Genomic DNA, 22,376 nt, shown 5'->3' on the forward strand with positions numbered 1-22,376 from the left:
AAGAAAACTGGGTATCAGCTACGGAAATGTTCAAAGCCATTCAAGGTTTAGAGTTCAGGTGATGAGGGATGACTGGGGGTTATAGGTTTCATGTACTGACTGACAGAAACAAGGCTAAAGGTCTGATGAAGCTACACATTTGAGTTCTATGTGGAAGAAGCCATGTATTGGATGCCATGGTGCACTGCCCGTTCCACCCCCTTGTACACCAAGACACTGTTCCTCCAGCTGCTGGCAGTGTTGGCAACAGCAGCATTATTTGATGCAGCAAAGCACTGGAAACCCAAATATCCTTCAGTAGAAAAATGAATTGAAAATTTGTGGCATATTCACATGAAAGAATATTTCTTAATTTGGGTAGTGGGTTAATAAATTACAGATATGTATATGTATATTTGGTATAGAGCAATTATTACTACACAATTAAATAAATGCATACAGTGAATGGGAGTGAGTAGGAAAAATGAATGTTATGTTCAAAGGTATTGAAATAAAAGAAATGAGTATAAGAATAGCAGTGAGATGATATTTATGCTACAAAGTTGTCAAAGATGAATAAAATTCTGTGTTGTGATGCTGGTGGGACAAAAACTTCTCTAACGCTACTGGCAAGAGATTAAACTGATTTAAAAAAAAACTGTGGGACAAACAGTGAACCCTAAGATAAACCATGGACTTTAACTAATAGTACAATTATAAAAATGCAAATGTTCCACACAAATGCAAGTTGCTGGTGGTGTGGTGTATGTGAGTCCTCCGTTTATGCATGACTGTTCTGTAAATACACAACTTCTATAAGAAGGGAAATAGAAAGTGGTAGGAAGCAATTTATAAATATAAAAATGGCCTGAAATTAGAAGCTTATAATACAGAATATAGAGGACTTAGAGATACATGGAAGCTAGAGATGGGTGAACGGTTAGCTAATGAGATTGAACTTAAATGTAAGGGAACAGATAGAAGTGAAGGCAGCTCTCTAGTGGGTCTATCAGTAATATTACCATATTGAAGGTGAACATGATTGAAAATGATCATATTGTATAGAGCTACATGTCCCACCGATTAACACTAAAAATATAAATAAGTTCTTGCAAGAACTACTACAAAGGTATGATTCATGTACAAAGAGTGTTTAAGTCCAGGGTACAGGGGGGAAACTGCTATTGCATGCTATGGGCTATGTTTGACTGGAAAACATCAGCACTGCCACAGCAACAGCAGAGGTAAGTAATGGGGAGAGGGATAAGAATTAAGGGGAGGTTTAGATTTCCTATTTGGTGAGGGTGTGTTTATTGGGAACAATGAAATTATCTAAAATTGAGAGCGTTGATGGACTGTGGACTTGGGGCATTATACATAATGCCTAAGGAATGCAGGTGGCTGAGAAATGCCCTAACTGAGAAGTAAATTGGCGAATGATGGTATGTACATAAAATCGAATATTGTGCTGCTAAAAAAAGAGGAACAAAGTCGTGAGGTATGCAACAGTGTGAATGAAACTGTGGGACATTTGGTGAGGCAAAATAATTCAGAAACGTAAGAACAATTATTGTATTGTCTTCTTTAGAAAATTCAAATTTAGAAAAAATTTTAAAAATTTTTTAAATAAAACATTCTAAAACTTTAAGTGTCTTAACATTTAAAATGTTTTATATTTAAATTTTACATTCAAATGTTTTTACATTTTAAAAATAAAATTATATTAAAAAAAAAGATCCATCCTAGCATTGTTTAAAATAGCCAAAACTTGGAAACTACCTATATGTTCAACAACAGGGGATTGGTTAATAACATCTCAGGAATGGAATACTATGTATCTATTTCACTCACACATTCTACTGATATTTATTGAGGGTCCTCTAAGTGCCAGATACTTTTTTGGGTGCTGGAGATACAGCGTTAAACAAAACACAAATATCCCTGTATTCATGGCACTCATATGTTAGCAGGGAAAGAGAAGTAAGTAAAAGATAAAATATGTATGAAGCAATAGACACTCAGGAGAAAATAAAGCAGAAAACGGGATAGGGAGTGGGGTGACATTTCAATAAAGAATTGAAGGAATTTAGGAAATAAGCTGCACACTTGGGGAAGAGCCTTCCAGGAAGAGAAAATAGGAATTGCTAAAGCCTGGAGGCAGGAGGTTGCCAGGCAAGGATGAGAAACAGCAAGGAGGTTGGTCTGGAAGGAGGGACGGCGTGGGTGGGCAGGCGGGAAGGGGAGGTGAGGGGGGAGGATGGGGGAGGGGTGGTTGGGGCAGGGAGGTTGAGGTCAGTGATGGGTGAAGATAGTGTGAAGGACCTTGTAGGCCATAGCTTTTACTCTAACTTAGGAAGCCTTTGGAAGAGTATGAGCACAGGAGGGACAAAGTCCATCTTATTTTCCAAAGGTTTACTTTGGCTGCTATGTTGAGAATAGACAGTAAGTGGGTGAAATGGAACCAAAGAAATCAGTTGGGGGCTTTTGAAGTCTTCTAGGTGAGAGATGATGGTGCCATGGAAAGGGGTGGGTTGTAGTGGAGGTATAAGACGTGGCCAAATTTTGAGGGAAGAGCTAACAAGACTTTCAGATGAACTGGACATAAGGAGTAGTGATAGAGAAGAGTCAGGATGACCCCAAGGTTTGGGACCCGGAAGGACAGGGTTGTCATGAACTGAGAGAGGGCAGATCCCGGGGGGCATATGTTCGATGGTGGTGGGGAATTTGGAAGTTTTGGACTTAGGGAGGTTTTGTGTTCAGCTGGATGTACAGGTCTGGAGTTCAGGGAAAAGGTCTGGACTGGAAATGTGAATCTGGGAGTCATCAATGTACAGATGGTGTTTAGAGCCATGAAACAGGATGAGAACACCAAGAGAATGAAAATAAGAGAAGAGGTTCAAGGACCAAGCCCTGGCGAAATGCCAGATTTAGAGCTTGAAGAGAAGGAGCTACCAGGGAGGGAGGAAAAAACCCAGGAGAGTGACTGTCCTAGAAGACAAGAGAAATGTTTCTAGAAAGTGAGAGTGTCCATAGTGCTGCCAAATGAAGGTAGATGAAGTCTGACTGAGACCAAGAAGTTACCATTAGATTGAAAAAAGCAGTTTCAGTGGAATTGTGGGGACAATAGTCTTCTTGGAAAGGCTTCAAGGAAGGAAAGAAACAGACCATTTAGGGACAGTGATTATAGACAAAATTTTCAAAGGCTTTTGCTATAAAGGGGAGCAGCAAAATAGGGTGGCAGCTGAAGGGGAAAGTGGCAATCAAGAGAAATTGTGGCGGTTTTTTTTTTTTTTCCTTCCTATTGTTTTAAGATAGGAGAAATTATAGCATGTTTGAATGTTAACATGAATATACAGTGGTGGGGAAAAATCGATGACTCCAAAGACAGGGAAGAGTTGCAGACCTACGTTAAAAAGGTGAGAAGGGGGTCTAATGCAGATGACCCAAGAGGTAATAGGCAATTCATCCAATCATTAAAACAATGCCAAGAAGTTTTGAAAATAAATAGTGGTGATGGCTGCACAACATTGTGAAAGTAATTAATGTCACTGAGTTATACATTCAGAAATTGTTAAAATGGCAAATGTTGTTATATTTATATCTTACCACAATAATTTTTAAATGACGTCATACAGAAACATTTAATGATCTAAAAAGATATTCTTGGCATATTGTTAAGTTTTTAAAGATCAGATCACAAAATAGTAACAAAGCATGTCATTTATTGAGCACTTACTATATGTGCTATGTATTTTTTCAAAACACTTTTCAAGCATTATTTTGTTTAATCCTCCTAACAATCCATAAAAGGCAAGAATTACATTGTCCTCATTTCCCAGATGAAAAACTGGAAGCTAAGAGAGGTAAGCATCTTGCCCAACGTAATACAGCTTAAAGTGGTAAAACTAGGACTCAATAGCAGATACCATTACCTCCAGACCTGTACTGTCCCACAGAAACATAATGCAAATAGATGGGATTTAAAATTTTCCAGAAGCCACACTTTAAAAAGTGAAAAGTAACAGGGCAGATTAATTTTAATAATGTATTTTATTTAGATAATATCTAAAATATTTTCATTTAATATGTGATCAATATAAAAATACCATTAATGAGATATTTTACTTTTTTTTGTATTAAATGTTCAAAATCCAGCATATATTTTACACTTTACAGGATATCTCAATTTGGACTGTAAATTTGCATCAGAAATACTTAATCTCTGCTTAGATTTCAAGGACTTTACAGTTGAGAAAGTAGATTTTCACATACCCAGATTATTCCAAATACACTTAAAGGTTTTCCAGTAACTGAATTGAGTACCTATTTTTACGTTGAACTTGAATTAAAACGAAATAAAATGAAAAATTCACTTCCTCACCTGCACTAGCCACATTTCAAGAGCTCAACGGCCACTTTTTTAAAAAAACTATTTTTACTGGTAAATCTTCACACAAATACTTTCCATACATGGTGTACAATCAGTGGCTCACAATATTGTCACAGAGTTGGATATTCATCACCATGATCATTTTTGCATCACTCCAGAAAAAGAAATAAAAAGAAAAAAATCATATATTCCATACCCCTTACCCTTCCCTCTCATTGACCACACTAGTATTTCCATCTACCCAATTTATTTTACCCCTCATCTCTCCTATTTATTTATCTTTTATCCATACTTTTTTACTCATCTGTACATATCCGGGGTAAGAGGACCATCAGACACAAGGTTTTCACAATCACACAGTCACACTGTAAAAGTTATATTGTTATACAATTGTCTTCAAGAATCAAACCTACTGGAATACAGCTTAACAGTTTCAGGTTATACTCCAATACATCATAAACTAAAAAGGAATATCTATATAATACATAAGAATAACCTCCGGGATAACCTCCTAACTCTGTTTGAAATCTCTCAGTCACTGAGACTTTATTTTGTCTCATATCTCTCTTCCCCCTTTTGGTCAAAACTTTCTCAATCCATGACGCCAGTTCTCGGCAAATCCCAGGAGTTCTGTCCCACATTGCCAGGGAAATTTATACCCCTGGGCGTCATGTCCCATGTAGGGGAGAGAGCAGTGAGTTCACCTACTGAGTTGGTTTAGACAGAAAGGTCGATGGCCACTTTTGTTAGGCTTGCCTGCCTCTCTTTGCCAAGTTCCATCAACTTTTCCCTCAGAATACCTTTCACATCTACTCCTTTTCTTTTTCAATTTAACCCACTTTTACCACCCTTACATTTTTATTAAATTTTTCTACTATGAGACTATATTAATTACACTTCCATTAAAAACATAATTATAACAGCTGACAAATGAGAGCTTACTATGTGCTAGGAACTATTCTAAGCATTTTACATGTATTAACTCAATAGTCATATTAACAAAATGGATTCTATTAAAATTTCCATTTTAGAGTTGAAATTGAAACATTAAATAAGATCACAGGTGGCTATGTGGAGGAGCTAGAAGTTGAAACCAACTGTGCAGGTTTGAAAGAATTATGCATCCCAGAAAAGCCATGTTTTAATCCTCCTCCGTCTTGTGGGGGCAGCTGTTTCTTTTCATCCCTATCCAGAACTGTAGGTTGGCAACATGATTAGATAATCTCCACAGAGATGTGACACACCCAACTGTGGGTATTAACCTTTGATTACGGAAAGATGTGACTCCACCCATTCCAGGTGGGTCTTGATTAGTTTACTGGAATCCTTTAAAAGGGGACCATTTTGGAAAAAGCTTAAGAGCACGAGAACCACAAGAGCCCACACAGCCAGAGATCTTTGGAGATAAAGAAGGAATATGCCCCCCGGGGGGGGGGGGCTTCATGAAACAAGAAGCCCAGAGAGAGAGCTAGTAGACCTTGCCATGTTCGCCATGTGCCTTTTCAGTTGCATGAGAAACCCTGAACTTCATTAGCCTTTCTTAAGTGAAAATAATCTCTTGTTGGTCCCTTAATTTGGATATTTCTATAGCCTTGCTTTAATTTGGACATTTTCACAGACTTAGAACTGTAAACTTGCAACTTAATAAATTCTCCTTTTTAAAAGCCATTTTGCTTCTGGTACATCGCATTCCAGCAGCTTGCAAACTGGAACACTAACCCATCCAGTTTTATCCAGACCCCATGCTCTGCACCACCATTCTGTATCTCTCTCACAATTGTATACATAAAAATGATAGTTTGCCATGATAGTTTGATAATAGGCGATTTTTATTATCTTCTTTTTATTTGCCTATACCTCCTAATTTGCCTGCAAATGAAATGTGTTACTTCTGTAATTTTATAAGTTTTTTTTTTTAAGTAAGTTAGATAATTATCAGTCTGGTTTGGCTGTAGTATACTCTTTCCTTGAGATAGGAGAATGGTCAAGATGACTTCTTAAATGTCTTCAGATCTGTTATTCTTCAGATCTGTTATTCTTTTGTCCCTCTGATGTAAAACAAAAACAATACATCTTGCTACCCTCTAAGTACTTTATGATAAATGGAGAACTTTAATTTTCTCTCTTCATCAAACATAGCAGGATGTTTTAAGTATCCAATCTCAATTGTTCCCAACTGTTCTAGTTTGCTAGCTGCCAGAATGCAATATACCAGAAGCAGAATGACTTTCAAAAAGGGGAATTTAATAAGTTGCTAATTTACACTTCTAAGGCCGAGAAAATGTCCCAGTTAAAGCAAGTCTGTAGAAATGTCCAATCAAAGGCATCCATCCAGGGAAAGATACCTTGGTTCAACAAGGCCGATGAAGTTCAGGGTTTCTCTCTCAAGCAAGAAGGCACATGGCGAACACAGTCACAATTTCTCTCTCATCTGGAAAGGCACATGATGAACACAGTCAGGGTTCCTCTCTCAGCTGGAAGGGCACATGGTGAACACGGTGTCATCTGCTAGCTTCTTCTCCTGGCTTCCAGTTTCATGAAGCTTCCCAGGAGACATTTTCCTTCTTCACCTCCAAAGGTCGCTGGCTCATGGACCCTCTGCCTCGTGGTGCTGCAGCATTCTCTGCTCTCTCAGAATCTCCTCCTTTCTCCAAAATGTTTCCTCTTTTATAGGACTCCAGAAATTTATCAAGACCCACCCAAATGGGTGGAAACATGTCATCACCTAATCCAGTTTAACAATCACTCTTGACTAAATCACATCTCCAGGGAGATGATCTGATTACAGTTTCAAACATACAGTATTGAATAGGGATTATTCTACCTTTATTAAATGGGATTTTGATTAAAACATGCTTTTCTAGGGTCCACACATCCTTTCAAACCAGCATGCCAACTAAAGAAACCATTTTAAATCTTCCATTTTTGGGAATACTTTCTGAAAGCTCAGGGGTCCTGAATGTTTTCTAGATCTGCCCATTTCCCTGTGGGATCTAAACTTCAAATACCACATTAGAACCAAACGCAGGAGGAAATATAAAAGCCCAGACACTAAGACAGTAGAGTGAAGGAGTGTGCCAAAGCCTCAGGACTTCCCCCACTTAGTATAGGCACCGAGGCCGATCATGGGAAAGTCTGTACTCAAAAATACTGTCACTCTGCTTCTGAAAGCCTTTCTTCCTTTTGACTAGCAGCTCCTACCAGTTTCCCACTCTGAAATTCTGACAAAAATCCTCATCCCACCCTTCCCATTCATCCTATACTTTCAATGCTCTCAACCCTACCTTTAGTGTTTACTTAGCTTCTCACTTTCCAACCTTATCTTTTAGTGTGCTCTATGCCAACTCCACCTTTCAGTCAACTGGTCTACTTGCAATTCTCAGGACCATTCACATTTTTCTCCACCTGTGGACCTTTCCTCAGGCTCCTCTCTCAATCTTCAAAGCACACTTCCTCCATTAAAATTCTACTGATAATTCCAGAAGCAGGTCAAGGGCCAACTGTTCAAATAAGCTTCTACCCTCTTTTCCTATCAACCTCTATACTGCCACTCCAGCATTGTTTACATGTTACCTTATGTCATCATTTAGATGTCATTACTCATATACTTACCTTTACTGCCTACTGACATTTATTAAGCATCTATGATATCTCAAGAATATATACTAGGTACTTTATATATGTTATCTACTTTAATTTAATCCCGACAACAAACTTGGGAGGTAGGTATTACAATCCCCATTTTACAGATCAGGAACCTGAGGCTGTCAGAAGTTAATTAACTTGCTTGAAGAAGCATTTTATTAAGCGGCAGAGTCATTATTCATTCAGCAAATTTTATTCTAATCCATGTCTGTCCAATTCGAATACCCTGTGGGTTTTTCAATTTCAACAGGGACATCCCTTTGGGGGCAATTAATACTGGAGCTTCAGAACAAGGCAGACCGTGTTAGAGGCAATTTTCTGCTCCTCGCTGATTCAGATTCACTGTGCTATGGGAAATACTCCTTTGGCTCTCAGTCTAGGCTGGTGCCAGGCTAAAGAAATGATTCATGAAGACAAACACTGCACAGGGTGTTTGGTTCTACTGGTGACATTAATTACTGTAAAACTATGAAAGGAACACCAAGCCCCTCAACATGTCCAGCAATCTAGAACTCCCGGATCTCTGCCACCTCAGTTTGGGTCTCAGATTTAACTGTTTTGTTTCCGGATAAGATGGAGAGGGATGCCTCAGCTTTCAGAAACTAGGTCAAGCCCGTTGGTAATAACCACAAGATTGGAATAGCATTGTTGTTGTTAAGGTCAGCCTTGGCCTGATAAGAGTCCCTGCCATTAATATGTAACACAGGCTCATAAGAAACTCATATGAAAATTAAGAACAGAGAAGGACCAGCCTACCCTGAATTGTTTTTTATCATCTAAATTTAGGGTTGGGAGCCCCCAAACTTGTTGGATCAGTTCAAATTGCCAAATGAAGAATATTATTCTCTTCTTTATTGTTTGGAGTCAAGGTGTTCAGTGGCCACTGTTTGCTCACAGAGAGTGTAAATAGGACCTGCTGACGTCTGTGGCCAATGAGCATACCTCCCAAGTCATTTTCACTCTGGCACGGTGTGGATCTAATGGTAAAGAAGCTGAACAGGAAAGGGGTGAGGTGCTTTATGTTTTGTTTGATGTATATTTTCTTTTTCAACCCTCAAAAAAATACTTTTAGGTTAAGCCCATTCTATAGACTCAAAAACTGCATGGTAAATGGCAGACAGACTGGAACCAAGCGATGTTGAACTCTGCAGCTTACCACTCCCCTAAATTCATAGCTCATGGCCAGATCTTTTGCTTGGGCAAATACTGATTACTTAAATAGGATTAAAAGCAAAATGTACATGCAAGTTAGAATTCTCAAGTATCGATATTTCTCTCTTCCTCCAAACCAAGATGATATGAAGTGTTTAATTTCTTAAATGTCTTACAGTTTCCATAGTTGACAAAGATCCTCAACAAGAATTGGTGGTTGAGCTGCAATATTCTTACCTTCCATTCAGGAGACTCCCACGTTTGATTCTTAAGTAAGTGAACTTGCTTGGGACTGGTTACCTTGGTTGGTTAGACCACAAGCCACCAAGAACAATGGACAGTGAGCTACCATCACTGACAAATTCATCTTATTCCCAGTCGTCTTTAAAACAGGTCACAACACATCTGGATGGAACGGCAGGTAGCCCAGAGGAGTTTGTCATCAGAACTGATAAAGGTTATCAAATGTCTCAATGACTGGGGTCACTTGTGTCATACTCATGAATGAAGTAAAAAATAGTCATTCACACAAAAATCCTCCTTACTCCCCTCACCCTACTTCTTTATGATCTGTTACATTTGTTATATTTGTAGGGTAGAAGACCTTCAGAATAAAATAGCTCCATAGAGGAAGAGGTTGTTGCTAATCAATTAAAACTAACAACCTACTAAAAATATTTTAACCTCTCAAAACTTACACCAATACCTGAAGTTTTTAAACTATAATCTGGTAGGCCTGATATTTGATAATGACCGTATAATTAAATTGCAAAAAACAAACAAACCACAAAAATTACCCATGCTTGCATGGATCTATTTCTGGATGTTTTGTTTTGTTCCACTATACATATATATGTCAAGGCTACACTATCTTAGTTAACCTACCTCTATTGTAAGTCTTAAAATTGGATAAATTGCAATACTAGTGGCCAATAAGAGGGAGGGGTAAGGGATATGGGATGTATGGGGTTTTGCTTTTTTCTTTTTATTTCTTCTTCTGGAATAATGCAAATGTTCTAAAAATGATGGTGATGAATACACAACTATGTGATGATATTGTGAACCACTGACTGTATAATTTGGATGGATTGTCTGGTTTGTAAAGATATCACAATAAAAATACATAAAAAGTTTTTAAAAATCTTATGCCAAGTTTGACATTTGGGATTATTTTTATAGTTCCAGACTCTTGACATATTCAGAAGATTAGGAGACAGAACAACTCTTATCTTGCCTTCCCCAATGTGGTTCTTGCAAGTATTTCATTGCTGCCTCTGCCATATGGTTAAAGTTACTCAGAGCTCAACCCAAATCAACATTTGTTATTTCAATAATATATGAACTGCTGAGTTTTGTTGCTTATGATACCATTTTGTGTCCCTACAAAAAGAGTTTTTGAAAGCCATTTTTTTACTAGAAGGCATTCATTTCTAATTGTCTGAATCATGGTGCCAACGTTTTAGAAACACTTTGCAAAAGACTTATGACATATGTCAGTCTGAAACCCAGAGGAGAGGAGAGAGTGGTGGAAAATGAGATATTAAAGAACTCAGCCCAGACAAAGTTGGATCATGTGCTGTCAGGTACATTAAACAAAGCGCACTGAAAGGCAGCAAAGGAGTGAAGAGAAACGGGATTGGCAGCCTGCAAGCAATTTAGAGTTGATGGTATCCCACAGTCTTTCGCCCACTTCTCCCACCTCACACTCCTTGTTTGAAGCTATGACAAAACCCCAAGGCTTCCCACTTTGCGCCACTACTTTTCCGTGGCCTTCCTAACTCCTTTCTCACTCCACTTCTCCCCTTTCCCACTTTCTCCTTTGACCCTTCTGTACACAGTAAGTGTATGGTGCGTGTTTTCAACCACTTTTAAGGAGATTTCACCCGGGCTAGGAAACAACCTATGTCTTCTTCATCCCTTGCTCCTGAGTCCAGGTACCCAGTTCTCTCCTCTCCCCGGAGCCAGGACCTCTCTCCCTGAGCTCAGCAGCGCAAGCTGATCTATTTTGTGAGTCCTCCGGTGGGGTGGCCTCTCCATGACGCCAATCTGCTCCTCTTCCCTCCTCCCACACCTCACCCCCAAAGAAACCTAAACTCCGTGGCCTCTGAAACTGTCTGTGCCTAGATCTCCAAGGTCTCCTTTCGAATCCATTATTTTTCTGACCCAAACCGGGGCGGGTTGGGGGACGGGGGTTGGGAACGGGGGTTGGGGCAGTACCTCTTTGCAGGCGTGAAGCTCGGGTCCCGTTCCCTGGGTCATCCGGAAGACGGTCCCAGCCCAGAGCAGCAGCCGCAGAAGCTGAGGTGCGCGCCGCTCAGTTCTCCCCCTACCTCTGGCAGAGGGATGGAGGCTGCGCCCAGGCTCAGCCATAGCGCTGTCCTGAGCGAGCGGCGGCAGCGACTCAGGTGCTGCGGCTGCTGCTTCTGCTGGCAGAAGGCGGAAAAAAAAGGAGGAGGGGAGGGAGGTACACAGAGGGAGGATGCAGGGGGTTGGGCTCGCTTCAGTCACCTCCCTGCGGGTACGACAAGGCCGCCCATCTTTCCTCCTCCCGCTTCTTCGCCTCCTACCCCCGTCGCCTTGGCAACCGCCTCCTCTTCCCCTCCGCGCGGGCGGGGCAGGGACCACGCGCGCCTCTGACGCTCACCTGCCGGTCGTCGGGGCAGCCTCCGCCGCTGGTGCGCGTGCCCGGGAGCGCGCGCGCCTGTGAGTGCGCGTGCACGGGCCTGCAACCCGCCCCGCGGCGCGCGCAGCGCTCGGGGAAGGAACATCCTTCAAGCCAACGCCACCAAATTCGTATTTTCTGCTGCCTGTTCGGACTGTGGGCTATTTGTGACAACTCTAATTTTGCTGTCATAAATAGCCCACGTGACGATCGGCGAGAACTTATTAAGCAGTGTGTGAAGCTATAAAAGGAAGAGGGAGACACCGTCTCTACCCTCGGTGGACAAGACCTGCTGCAACAATCGCTTCTCAAGATCTTCCTTCCATCCCATCAGATCCGTCTGTGCTTTTACAACAGGTGCAATGCGAAGCCCTGTAACTCGGGTAGTTAAACCGAGTTCAAGCAAGGACAGCTTGCCCTCGCCGGCTGTTTTGCAAGCACAAACACGCAGGCTCTTCGGCCTCTTGACATCCCGGTTCTCTTGTTGCCTTGATGATAAGAACTCTTTTTTGTTAGAAACAAGAGAAAAGGAAATTTCCGGGTCAGCTTTTTGAGGATGACCATCCTCAGCAAGTCATTTACAGAAGTCCTGGACGGTGGGAGGGCGGTGTTTTTCAGCCGGTAAATCAGGGTTCCCTGCCCCGCACACTCCGCGGCGCTTTTCCTCTCGGTTCCCACCTCGCTTCCTCTCCAGGCCTCTCGCTCTGGCCGCCAGGGGGCGCCCTTCCTGAAGGGCCTTTATCTCAGTCACAGCTCGAGGACAGTTGCCTGGCAACCGAAACTGGGCGTCTCAAACAATTGGGACCCGGAATCCTCGCGGACCAAGGTTGTGCTGCGGCTGAGCGGGGCTCCCCTCCCTGATAAGAGCGTGACGCTCACATTGGACCATGCCTCCCACGCGGGACCCCTTCCAGCTCCCTAGGTTGGATAACGATGATTCTTACTTGGGAGAACTGCGGTCTTCCAAGGTACTGTGGTTTTCAGTAAAGTAGATAGTATTTTTCTGTCAGCGTTACAGGCAGAGATGCTAACTTAAAGGATTCTGGTGAGGACACTGGGTCAGATACCTGGGAAGTCTGTTTTCTGCTTGTCTCCATTTCCTCTTATAAGTGTCCGCTGACATTTCAGACTTACTTTCGAGCAGAGGAAAGTAGAATTATAGTCTAGAGGCACAAGGGGTTCTAGCGGCCTGAAGGAATGATTGTTATAAGTAATAGGACTTAAATAGGCTCAGGTTTTCAACAAGCCCCACTTTCTCCTATCGGAAAACCATCCTCTGGAGAGAAATAAGATGCAGAGTAGAAGGGAATCCTCTGAAAGCCACCAGGTCATGCTTTAAATATGTCTTCATGCCGTTTGTTTTCTGGTTCATACCAGAATGTGTCTGTGTTGTGTGATTTTGGTCAGTGGCTTGGGAATTTATAAGTTTTGTTTTTTGTAGTTATTGTTGTTGTTGTTTTTTCTGGTAGAAGCGTTTGGGATACTTGAAGTGATGTGAATAAGGCAAATTGAATGGCAGTTGTGAATACAGAGGGAAGACTCTATCTATATTTTAGAGCCTCATCTATTCTTTGAAACCAAAAGAAGAAAGGTTTATTTTGTCCAGAATCTAAATTTTCTGTGGCATATATTTTAACTCAACCTGTCTGGTTAAGTTTAAACAATCCAAACACAGGAAGCCCAGAATAAGAGAGTCTTTAATCCTGTATAGCTTAATGTAATGCCTGGGAACATCCCAGAGTATATTAAGTAGTGTTCTAATTTGCAAGCTGTTGGAATGTGATATACCAGAAATGGAACAACTTTTAAAGAGGGAAAATTTATTAAGTTGTAAGTTTACAGCTCTAAGGCCATGAAAATGTCCAAATTATAGCAAGTCTATAAAAATGTCCAAAATAAAGCACCAAGAAGAGATTACCTTCACTCAAGAAAGGCCAATGAAGTTCAGGGTTTCTCTGTCAGCTGGAAAGGCACGTGGTAAAGTCTGCTAACTTTCTCTCCCAGCTTCTTGGTTCATGAAGCTCCCCTGGAGGCATTTTCCTTCTTCATCTCCTTTTACTTATTCAACATATATTTATTATTCACTATATGCCAGGCATTCTGCTGAGCACTGAAGATGTATAGAAAAATTAAGTATAGTTCCTTCTTTCAAAGAATTCTAGTAGAAAAGACTGATCAACAACTGCAACAAAAATAATGCTTACAGTAGTGTGTGTTGTGAAAAAGTTATATATAGTGAGAACTGTAAGAACTGGGAGCTTAAAGAAAAGATCCCAGAGTGGGTAAGTTGATATCCAAATATGAGCTTTCTAGACCAGGTGAGGGAGAAGGTGGAATATGAGTTAGAAGGAAGGAAACAGGAACCAGACATTCAAAGCAAAGGAAGCAGTAGATACATATACATGGAGAGGAGAGGAATGGCAAATATCTAGAATGGCTGAAGTGTAGGTGGGAAGTGGAGAAGAGAGCTAGAGCTAGAGAAGTGAGCTGGGGCTGAGTTGGGGCAGGCTGGGTGTGCTGGGTGTGCCATGCTAGTGAGCTAGGATTTCATCTTGGAGGTGCTGGAGAAGGTTGTCAGTATTTTAAGCACTGGACACAATCAGATGATGTTTTTGAAAGTTCAGGTGGCAGAGGTTTGGATGGGATGAGAGTGGAACAAGAGGGATCAGCTAGGAAGCACGTGCAACAATCTTTAGGAAAAGGGATAATGCATCTAACAAAGTGACACACAAGCTGGAAATAAGGAGAAGATGTGAGAAAGATGCAAAGGGCAAGACACCAAGATGGAACTTGGCGGTTGACTGGATATGGGCTGATAGAGGGCATGAGTCCAGGATAACTCCCAGATTTCTGAAGGTTTGGTTGGTAATATTCACCAAAATGGGGCATCCAGTGGAAGCAGTTTGGGAAGGATGCTGAGTTCAGTTCTGTAGATCTTGCCTTTGTGGTACCTGTGAGACATTTAAGTGGAAATGAGTAGTAGGTAGTAGTGTCAAGAGTTCTGGATTTAATATGTATACACCAGAGCGTCAGGATCCACATGGTAATTGAAGCCATGGGAGAGAATTGTGAGAGTAAGAAAATAAGAAACTAGAATCTGGAGAATACCACTAAGAGGCAGAGAGAGAAGGCAGAGCTGTGAAGGCAGTTGAGCTCTAACAGCCATAGGCAGGAGGAACACTGGGAGTGGATGGATGCTCAGAGGATGGCGAGAGCATTTGAGGGACAAGAGTTGTGGTGCCAGACACTGCAGACGTCAAATAAGATCAGGTCTGGATATTTGTACATTGGTGTTTATGGCAACAGTACTCACAATTCACAATGAATGGAGGGGGCCTAAGGGAACAATGATTGAGGAATGGAAGGGTGAACTGTGGTGTATATATACAACAGACTGAGTGGCCGCAAGAAGGAATGAAGTTGTGAGGCATGCAACTTGGTCAATGAAGCTTGAGGACAGCACGTTGAATGAAATGTCAGAAACAAAAAGATAAATATTATTATGCCTCTATCATATGGACTAGCTATAATATACAAACTTGGAGAATTAAAGTCAAGAGCATGGGTTATCAGGTTGGGGCATATTGAAAGGGTCCTAGATTGTAAACTCTCACAGTCATCACATCTATTCTGGAGTTGTAACTGTTATTTCTAAATCCTGAGATACTGAGCTAATTGTGTATGACCTGGTCGTTCCCTGAAACTTCAGGTACTTATGTGTCACTGAGACAGAATTAGAGCCCTGAAGCTATGAAAGTCAGCATTGACCATACAGCAACTGTTAAAAAAGTTGAAAAAGTGATCAGACTTCTATTAGAGTTATGAATGAAGCTGATCTGGATAGGGTTAAGGTAAATCAGAATATTGGGTAAAGGATGGCATGGTCCATAATTTAAAACTTCGAATATTATATTTTGGGTAGTACATTATCTAATTTAACTTGTTATTTTATTCGAACACCATAATTACATGGAATCTTGACTAGAGCACGAGATCTTGTTGGTTTGTACAGGTTAGATGCCACGATACATCCCTGAGTAATTTGAACAGAGAATAAAAAAGTATTGGCAAAGACTGGGGAGAAAGGAAGAAATATTCAACGTCCCCATTGGGAAATTCCTGATATTCCTGCAAGCACTTCCTGCAAAGGAGAAGCTAAGCTTACTTATGTTTATTCCTAAGAGTCACCCCCCAGAGAACCTCTTATGTTGCTCAGAAGCTAACTCGGCAGCTGAACTCACTGCCCTCCACCCTATGTGGCACATGACTCCCAGGGGTGTAAATCCCCTGGCAACATGTTGGACTCTGGGATGAGCCAGGACCTGCATCATATGAATGAGAAAGCCTCTTGACCAAAAGAGGGAAGAGAGAAATGAGACAAAATAAAGTTTCTGTGGCTGAGAGATTTCAAACAGAGTCGAGAAGTTATCCTGGAGGTTATTCTTATGCATTATATAGGTATCCCTTTTTAGTTGTTCTTCTTTCATTTATCATCTCAATGACTAGCACAGTGCTTGGCATATATTGTTCAATTAAGATTTAAATGAGCAGAATCACACTTTGCCATACTGCGAGAAAGGGTTACAACATGGGATAGTTTGGATGGATTTTATTAGGTTGTAATTCTATCGACTGGAATTGAGTCATTGGCTCCACCAGTATTTTTGAACACCTACCATCTGTTAGATCACTGTGGTAGGTACAGGAGATAAAGTGGTGAATGGTATGACATTTTAAATGTGATAAATCAGTCTGTATTAGAGAACTGATTAGAGAACTGCCCAATGGACTTTTTCTTTGATTTTCCTGCAGTCATTGATGATATTCCCCTGCTTACTGAAATTTCTCTTCACACCTGCTTAGACACTGCACTCTTGATTCTATTTTTGCCACTCTTGGTGTCCATTCCTTACCCCTACCCCCACCCCTCCCAAACCAGCTCTTTTCTTCTGGTCAGACTCCTCATGTGGACAAACCCAGATATTGTTCCGAACTCTCCTCCAACAAGCTGCACAGCTCCAACCTTTACTAGTTAACTGCATTAGGATATTTCACTTTTTCTTCAAACTCATATATCTGAACTGGAGTCCATCGTCTTCTTGTCTGCTCCCCACCCCTTACCCACTTCTCCTACCTACCACTTTCCTTGTATTCCTAGCCTGTTTCTGTCAATTATCACTAAGACTGAAAACAAGAGGATCAAACTGGGAAGACTTCTCTTTGCAGATCTCCCTCGGAGATCCAAATAAAATAGGATGGAAAAGGGGGATGGATGTCACTAAAAATACCAAGTCAGCAAGGTCTTTTGTGACCAGATCCTGGATGTGATTTTTTTTTTTTTTTTTTTTTTTTGGCAGAAACTCCCATATAAGAACCCCACTCATCTTGCTCAGCAACAGGAACCCTGGAATCGGCTCAACTCAACTCCCACAATCACTTCCATGAGGCGGGATGCCTATTTTTTTGATTCCCAGGTACCTAGCATTGAAATGCTATTTCTTAAAATCTTTTTGAAAGGTAGTTTGTCCCTGATTGTTTCAGCATTTTTCCTTTTGTCCCCAATCCAGGAGCCTACCAAATTCAAAAGTAGAAATCAATTTATCTAGCTCTGAGAAGTCTAAAGGCTTGAGTTTTGCTCCAGTAAGTTATCTTGAACAAATTATTTTCTCATCAGATTTCTCACTCTTCTGATTAAAACAAGAGCTAAATATAACCAGGAATGAAGGAAGATCCATTAAGCCCAGTCAGGGACAATAAAGTGATTTCCAAGTCTCCAATGAGAACTCGCCACTCTAAAACCTAACCATAAGAGAGACAATTCTGAATTGACAAGAGTAAAGAAGGCATCATGTAGAACAATTTAATGTGAAAGGAGTTGATGAATCTCAGCTCCAAGAAAGGGTTCACTAAGCTTCTAAGGAAGAGTAGACCCCAATAGAACCTGACTAGAACATGGAGGGGGGAGGGGGAAGAAATGGCTGAGTTAACCCTGGGGAGATTTGACATCCTCTGTAGATACCGAAGGATGACCTGGATTTCCGCTTAGCAGCCTTATACAACCACCACACTGGGGTGTTCAAGAACAAAAATGAGATACTGGTGCACCAAGAAACCCTCCAAGATACTCATGGGTAAGTGGTAGTGGCAGTCTCTCAACCCTAAGGACACTGCCGTCAATCATATAAGGTAAAAGTGTTACCTGGGAAATAATCAATACTCAACTGTATATAAATTTCTATATTTTTAACATCTGTCTGTAAGGCAGTTTTTCTATTTTTATTGTCTTAAATGAAAAGAAATATCAAGATTGTACTTGTTTGTACAAACAAAACCTTCAGTTAATTCCACAAAGGGAAAAAAGGCCCTTTGGCTGCCTTATTTTTGTGGTCATATGCAACTACCTTTCCCTCCTCACTTTTCTCCTGATTGATTTCACTCTTCCCTATTCCCCACACCATCTTCTAGAATCACCAAGATCCCTGAAGAACTATTAACCCCTCCCCCACCTCCCCCCATCACATCCCGGGCTAACATCAGACACTGGATTAACCCTAAGAAGGAGTCCATCCACAGCATCCAGGGAGCCATAGGTAAGGGTCAGAAAATTGGGTGGGCAGATGGGTGGTACATAAGTCTGTCTAAATGGACCCAAGAATCAGGGAGTTGAGAAAACATCAGGGACAACTGAGGATCTTGTAAAAGTGATTAAGTACATATACCTCAGGCCAGGAGACATACTGACTAGAGGAGCTAGTAAATGAATTGTTGTTTTTTTTTTTTTTTTTTAGAACATCTTAGATCAGTATTGTATCTAAGGGACAACGATTTCCAGCAAGGGCAGAACTCAGAGAGTGGAAGACCTATAGCTACTTCCCATTAGTCCTCTTTATGCTAGTTTCCCCAGCTGTTAAAAGAACCTTCTCCATAGTGCCCATAAATCTGTGGGTGATTAAAATTTCCTGGTAAAGGCAATGGATCTGAAACTTGCAGCCCCTCACTCACTGCCTTCTCTTCTCTCCAGTGTCCCCTCACAATGCAGCCACCAACGGAGGCTACTCCCGAAAGAATGATGGTGGCTTCTTCTCCACCTAGTGTTGGCAGATCCCTGGACTGATTAATCATAGTGGAACATCCTGCCGCCCACTTCCATTAAAAAGAATTGTGCAAGATGATAAACCTCAAGTGTGTTAACCATGAACTACGAGTTGCCACGTAACCACCCTCAAAATATGAGAGGAAAATTTCCCAACTTCTGGAAACTAATCCTGTTGGGCATATTTGCAACTTGGAGAGTCATCTTGCTGAAAAGATAAGGATTTAGGACACAATATGTCTTTGGCAGGAGAAAAGTATTCATACTTTGTAAACTGGAGTCACTCTCATACAGATCCACCCATTCAACGTGTATTGGAAACTTGTTTACTGGGCACTGACTTAAGTGTTGGGGAAGCAATGAACATAACCCCTTCTCTTAAGGAGATTAAGAGAACAGATTTCAGACCTCCAGGGTTTAGTCATCTGCTCGGCTCTACTTTTCAACTAGGGCTCCATCTCTTTAGTCCTGACTCCTTTCCATTGTTCTCATTGTATCAACTGCAACTGCTGCAGCCAAATCCCTTTGCTTTGTGACAATTTGTGCTGTGATACATAGCCCCAAATCTTAAAAACATGGCTCAACAATCTGGTGCCTGGGCTTGAAAAACTGATGCATTGAAATGTGGTTTCTAAAATTAAATTACTCATAGGAACCTACTGGGCCATAAAAAAGGTTGGGCAAGAATATTATTAGAATTTTATATAGTAAATTCCCATTTCTAAGTTTGGGTAATATATGCATTGTTGAAAGGGCTTCTTCCTGGACTCAAGTGCAGGGTCTTTAAATATCACAAAACTCTCACAGCCCCTCTTCCACTGGGACACTCCTAGACATTCAAATAGTTTCTGCTGTCATGTGAAAATAAGAGTTTCAGTTAAAATTTAAAATGGCTGAAGGTGGTTGAGAGGGCTGACTCCCTGCCTGGATAATCATACAGTATAGATCCAGATACTGAACGCACAAAACTTCAGAACTGTGATCCAAACACTGAGGTTTTTAAAAAAATATCGATTTCCATGTTTCCCTGGTGATTCCGCTTCAATAAATATGGGATGGGTCCTGAAACGTTTAATTTTTAGAAAGTTCTCTTATGAATATACATACACATATATACATACAAGGGGGTGTATATATATACACACAAGCATACATAGATGCACATTAGGGGGTACATAGTGGTAGAACCTGTAGTGGCCTTAGCCCTGGGGCCTTATCAGTGTTGCTACCAATGAGTCATCAGGACGAACCTAGCCTAAAGAAAAAAAAGGGAAGGAGCGACGGAAAAACGGAAACGGCAAGCTTGTCTCCTTCAGCCCCAGATACCCGGGCGGGGCGGGGCGGGGCGAGACTCGTTCGTCCTCCACCCCAACCGTTAACGTGCACGCCCCCAATACCACTGGAGAGCCAACCTGGTGTCCGTGCCAAGGAGTCCGGCTCAGATCAGAATCGCCTCGATAATCAGTGGCCCGGGACAAGCCCGGCCTCGTCTATCTGATCAATTCATCACTTCTGAGCGCCGGGCCCCGTCGGACCGGTTCTAGGGCCTCAGGGACCGCGGCTTGCCACCGCCCAAGGGGCCTCGCTGCACAGCGCCCCGAAAAGGGGATTCGCAGGAGGAGAGCTTTTCATTTCGGGTCGGCCCGGCGGGGCTGGGGTCACGACCAGATCAAATAAGATCAAGGTGTAGGCGGGAGGGAGGAGCGCAGGGGTATGTACACGCATTCGCCTTGCACGCCCCACGCACACACACGCGTCCACCCATGCACTCGGCCCACATACTTCTCACACGCGACACCATAACAGACCAACCTCACCCCACGCCACTCTCCTTCCCATAAAGAAGCGGAAGTCCGCTCGCACTTTTTTAAACTCATCCCAGCCTCAGAGGATTCTGGGAGGAACCACCGAGCATAGGCAGACGTCTCTGGCAATCTCCTGATCGACAGCGCCAGCTGCTGCCCTCGCGTGGCTCGGAGGGGATCCCACTTGCAGGGAAAGGAGTGACAAATTTTCACAATGATGAATCGTCCTTGTTTGATCTCGGCGTAGCGTCACATTTATATCCATAACTATAACGTTTCTTTGATCTCGATTTTATTTTTATTCGTCTTGAAAAACATTCAGGTTGTGTATATGAGATGGTTCAGTCTCTGAAGATTTACAGATGAATGACTCCTTTCCCAAGGTGCCAGCAAACCTGGTCATTACCAACAAGTACATCATCCCCCCTAAGGGAGAAGACATGTCATTTTATCAAAGGGAAAGGTGAGGAATATAGATTATTTAAACTCAAGGACTAGTTGGTCAGAATCCAAAATGGGTAAAGATTGGCAGGCATAACTGTGTGTTCTCAATTTACAGAGGCCTGTGCCTGCCTAGAACTTGATGCTGTAGCAAATTGTATTGCCAGCATACATATACTCAACTTTCATAGCCGTTAAAAAATATGACTTTCAATTCCCAAAATGAGAAAAAAAATAGAAGTGTTTGCTTAAGTAGAATTAGCTCCTCTCACATCAAGCACAATTTTAATCAGTTCCTTTCTCTTTTTTCAATGAAATGTGTATGCGGGTGTGGAGATAAACTAGATCATCCTATTTTGGATACAATGATTTGTGAAATTATAGTTTGTTCTTGTGCCAGTCCCACCATACACCTGGAAAAAACAAATGTGTGTGTGTGTGTGTGTGTGTGTGGTGAAGGGAGCAGGAGTGTTTTATGGACCAAAATCCGATCTCAGAATTTTCTGAGTACCTGGTTGGTTAACCTGATAGCCTCATTTGAATGCAGAAGTTTGTGGTAGTAATGACAAATATTTCTACTTTAATAGTGCTAGGTAAAATGTATTGCAGATGTCTATCTACCTTATTTAATAGACCTAAAAACATTATATGCAATTATATATACGCCAGCTCCCTCAGGGAGACCAGGCTTTCATAGATTCTGATTCATATCATACATTCAATAACCAAAAGGGGATAATAGGAAAGATGCTATTCACCCATGCAAACTTAAAAAGTATGCTGTGACAGAGTCGAGAGGTTATTCTGGAGGTTATTCCTACGCATTAAGTAGATATCACCTTGTTATTCAAGAGGTAATGGAGAGGCTGGAGGGAACTGTCTGAAAATGGAGAGCTGTGTTCCAGTAGCCATGTTTCTTGATGATGATTGTATAATAATATAGCTTTCACAATGTGGTTGTGTGATTGTGAAAACAAACAAACAAAAAAGTATGCTATGAGCAGAACTCAGGGGAGTATTCAACAAAGTTCAATAAATTCAGCATGTGACAAATAAAATGAACAAGGATTATAGGGAAAGAAATTTTATTTTCAAGGATTTGTGCAGACAATGGTGAATAAAAAAATCGTATTTCAACTATAAAAAGGAGCTGATTTCATCCCACCCTGAATACAGGGTTTATGGTGATGCCAGTTTAAATCTCAAGCA

The 22,376-nt window shown here is 41.4% G+C and overlaps 2 protein-coding genes, 1 long non-coding RNA gene and 1 other non-coding gene across 6 annotated transcripts in view; 2 read left to right on the forward strand and 2 right to left on the reverse strand.

The window, feature by feature from the left end:
• The window catches only part of ELAPOR1 (endosome-lysosome associated apoptosis and autophagy regulator 1), a 96,395-nt gene extending 84,567 nt beyond the window's left edge, over positions 1 to 11,828 (reverse strand). The window contains exon 1 of one of the 3 annotated variants that reach the window (XM_077120023.1): positions 11,811 to 11,828. Coding sequence is in view for 2 of the 3 variants with exons in the window: in XM_077120021.1 (XP_076976136.1) it covers positions 11,384 to 11,536 (153 nt within the window). In the remaining variant the exon portion in view is untranslated. Of the gene's footprint in view, positions 1 to 11,383; positions 11,785 to 11,810 lie in introns of those variants that run through there. The other 2 variants (XM_077120021.1, XM_077120022.1) reach the window with 2 other exon arrangements.
• Positions 8,739 to 9,658, forward strand: LOC143649916 (uncharacterized). The gene is made up of 3 exons (XR_013159225.1): positions 8,739 to 9,021; positions 9,345 to 9,438; positions 9,545 to 9,658. It is a non-coding gene; the product is annotated as an uncharacterized LOC143649916 (long non-coding RNA).
• A 102-nt stretch (positions 11,829 to 11,930) lies between the features above and the next one.
• CFAP276 (cilia and flagella associated protein 276) lies at positions 11,931 to 19,229 on the forward strand. The gene is made up of 5 exons (XM_077120024.1): positions 11,931 to 12,796; positions 17,186 to 17,302; positions 17,844 to 17,959; positions 18,294 to 18,418; positions 18,850 to 19,229. Exons 1-5 carry the CDS (start codon positions 12,716 to 12,718, stop codon positions 18,918 to 18,920), a joined length of 510 nt encoding a protein of 169 aa, XP_076976139.1. The 5' UTR covers positions 11,931 to 12,715; the 3' UTR covers positions 18,921 to 19,229.
• Positions 19,230 to 20,359: 1,130 nt separating this feature from the next.
• LOC143651119 (small Cajal body-specific RNA 2) lies at positions 20,360 to 20,764 on the reverse strand. Its single transcript, XR_013159856.1, has one exon.
• Positions 20,765 to 22,376: the final 1,612 nt, after the last annotated feature.

Source organism: Tamandua tetradactyla, chromosome 11 (genome assembly GCF_023851605.1).
Source record: "Tamandua tetradactyla isolate mTamTet1 chromosome 11, mTamTet1.pri, whole genome shotgun sequence".
Lineage (NCBI taxonomy): Eukaryota > Metazoa > Chordata > Mammalia > Pilosa > Myrmecophagidae > Tamandua > Tamandua tetradactyla.

What these genes read in the sequence shown, in the direction of transcription:
- CFAP276 (XM_077120024.1), top strand. Translation starts at nt 12,716, where the DNA reads ATGCCTCCCACGCGGGACCCCTTCCAGCTCCCTAGGTTGGATAACGAT. An exon ending in CCTATTTTTTTGATTCCCAG is followed by an intron (nt 17,303 to 17,843) that starts GTACCTAGCATT and finishes CATCCTCTGTAG; the next exon opens with ATACCGAAGGATGACCTGGA. An exon ending in ACCCTCCAAGATACTCATGG is followed by an intron (nt 17,960 to 18,293) that starts GTAAGTGGTAGT and finishes ACCATCTTCTAG; the next exon opens with AATCACCAAGATCCCTGAAG.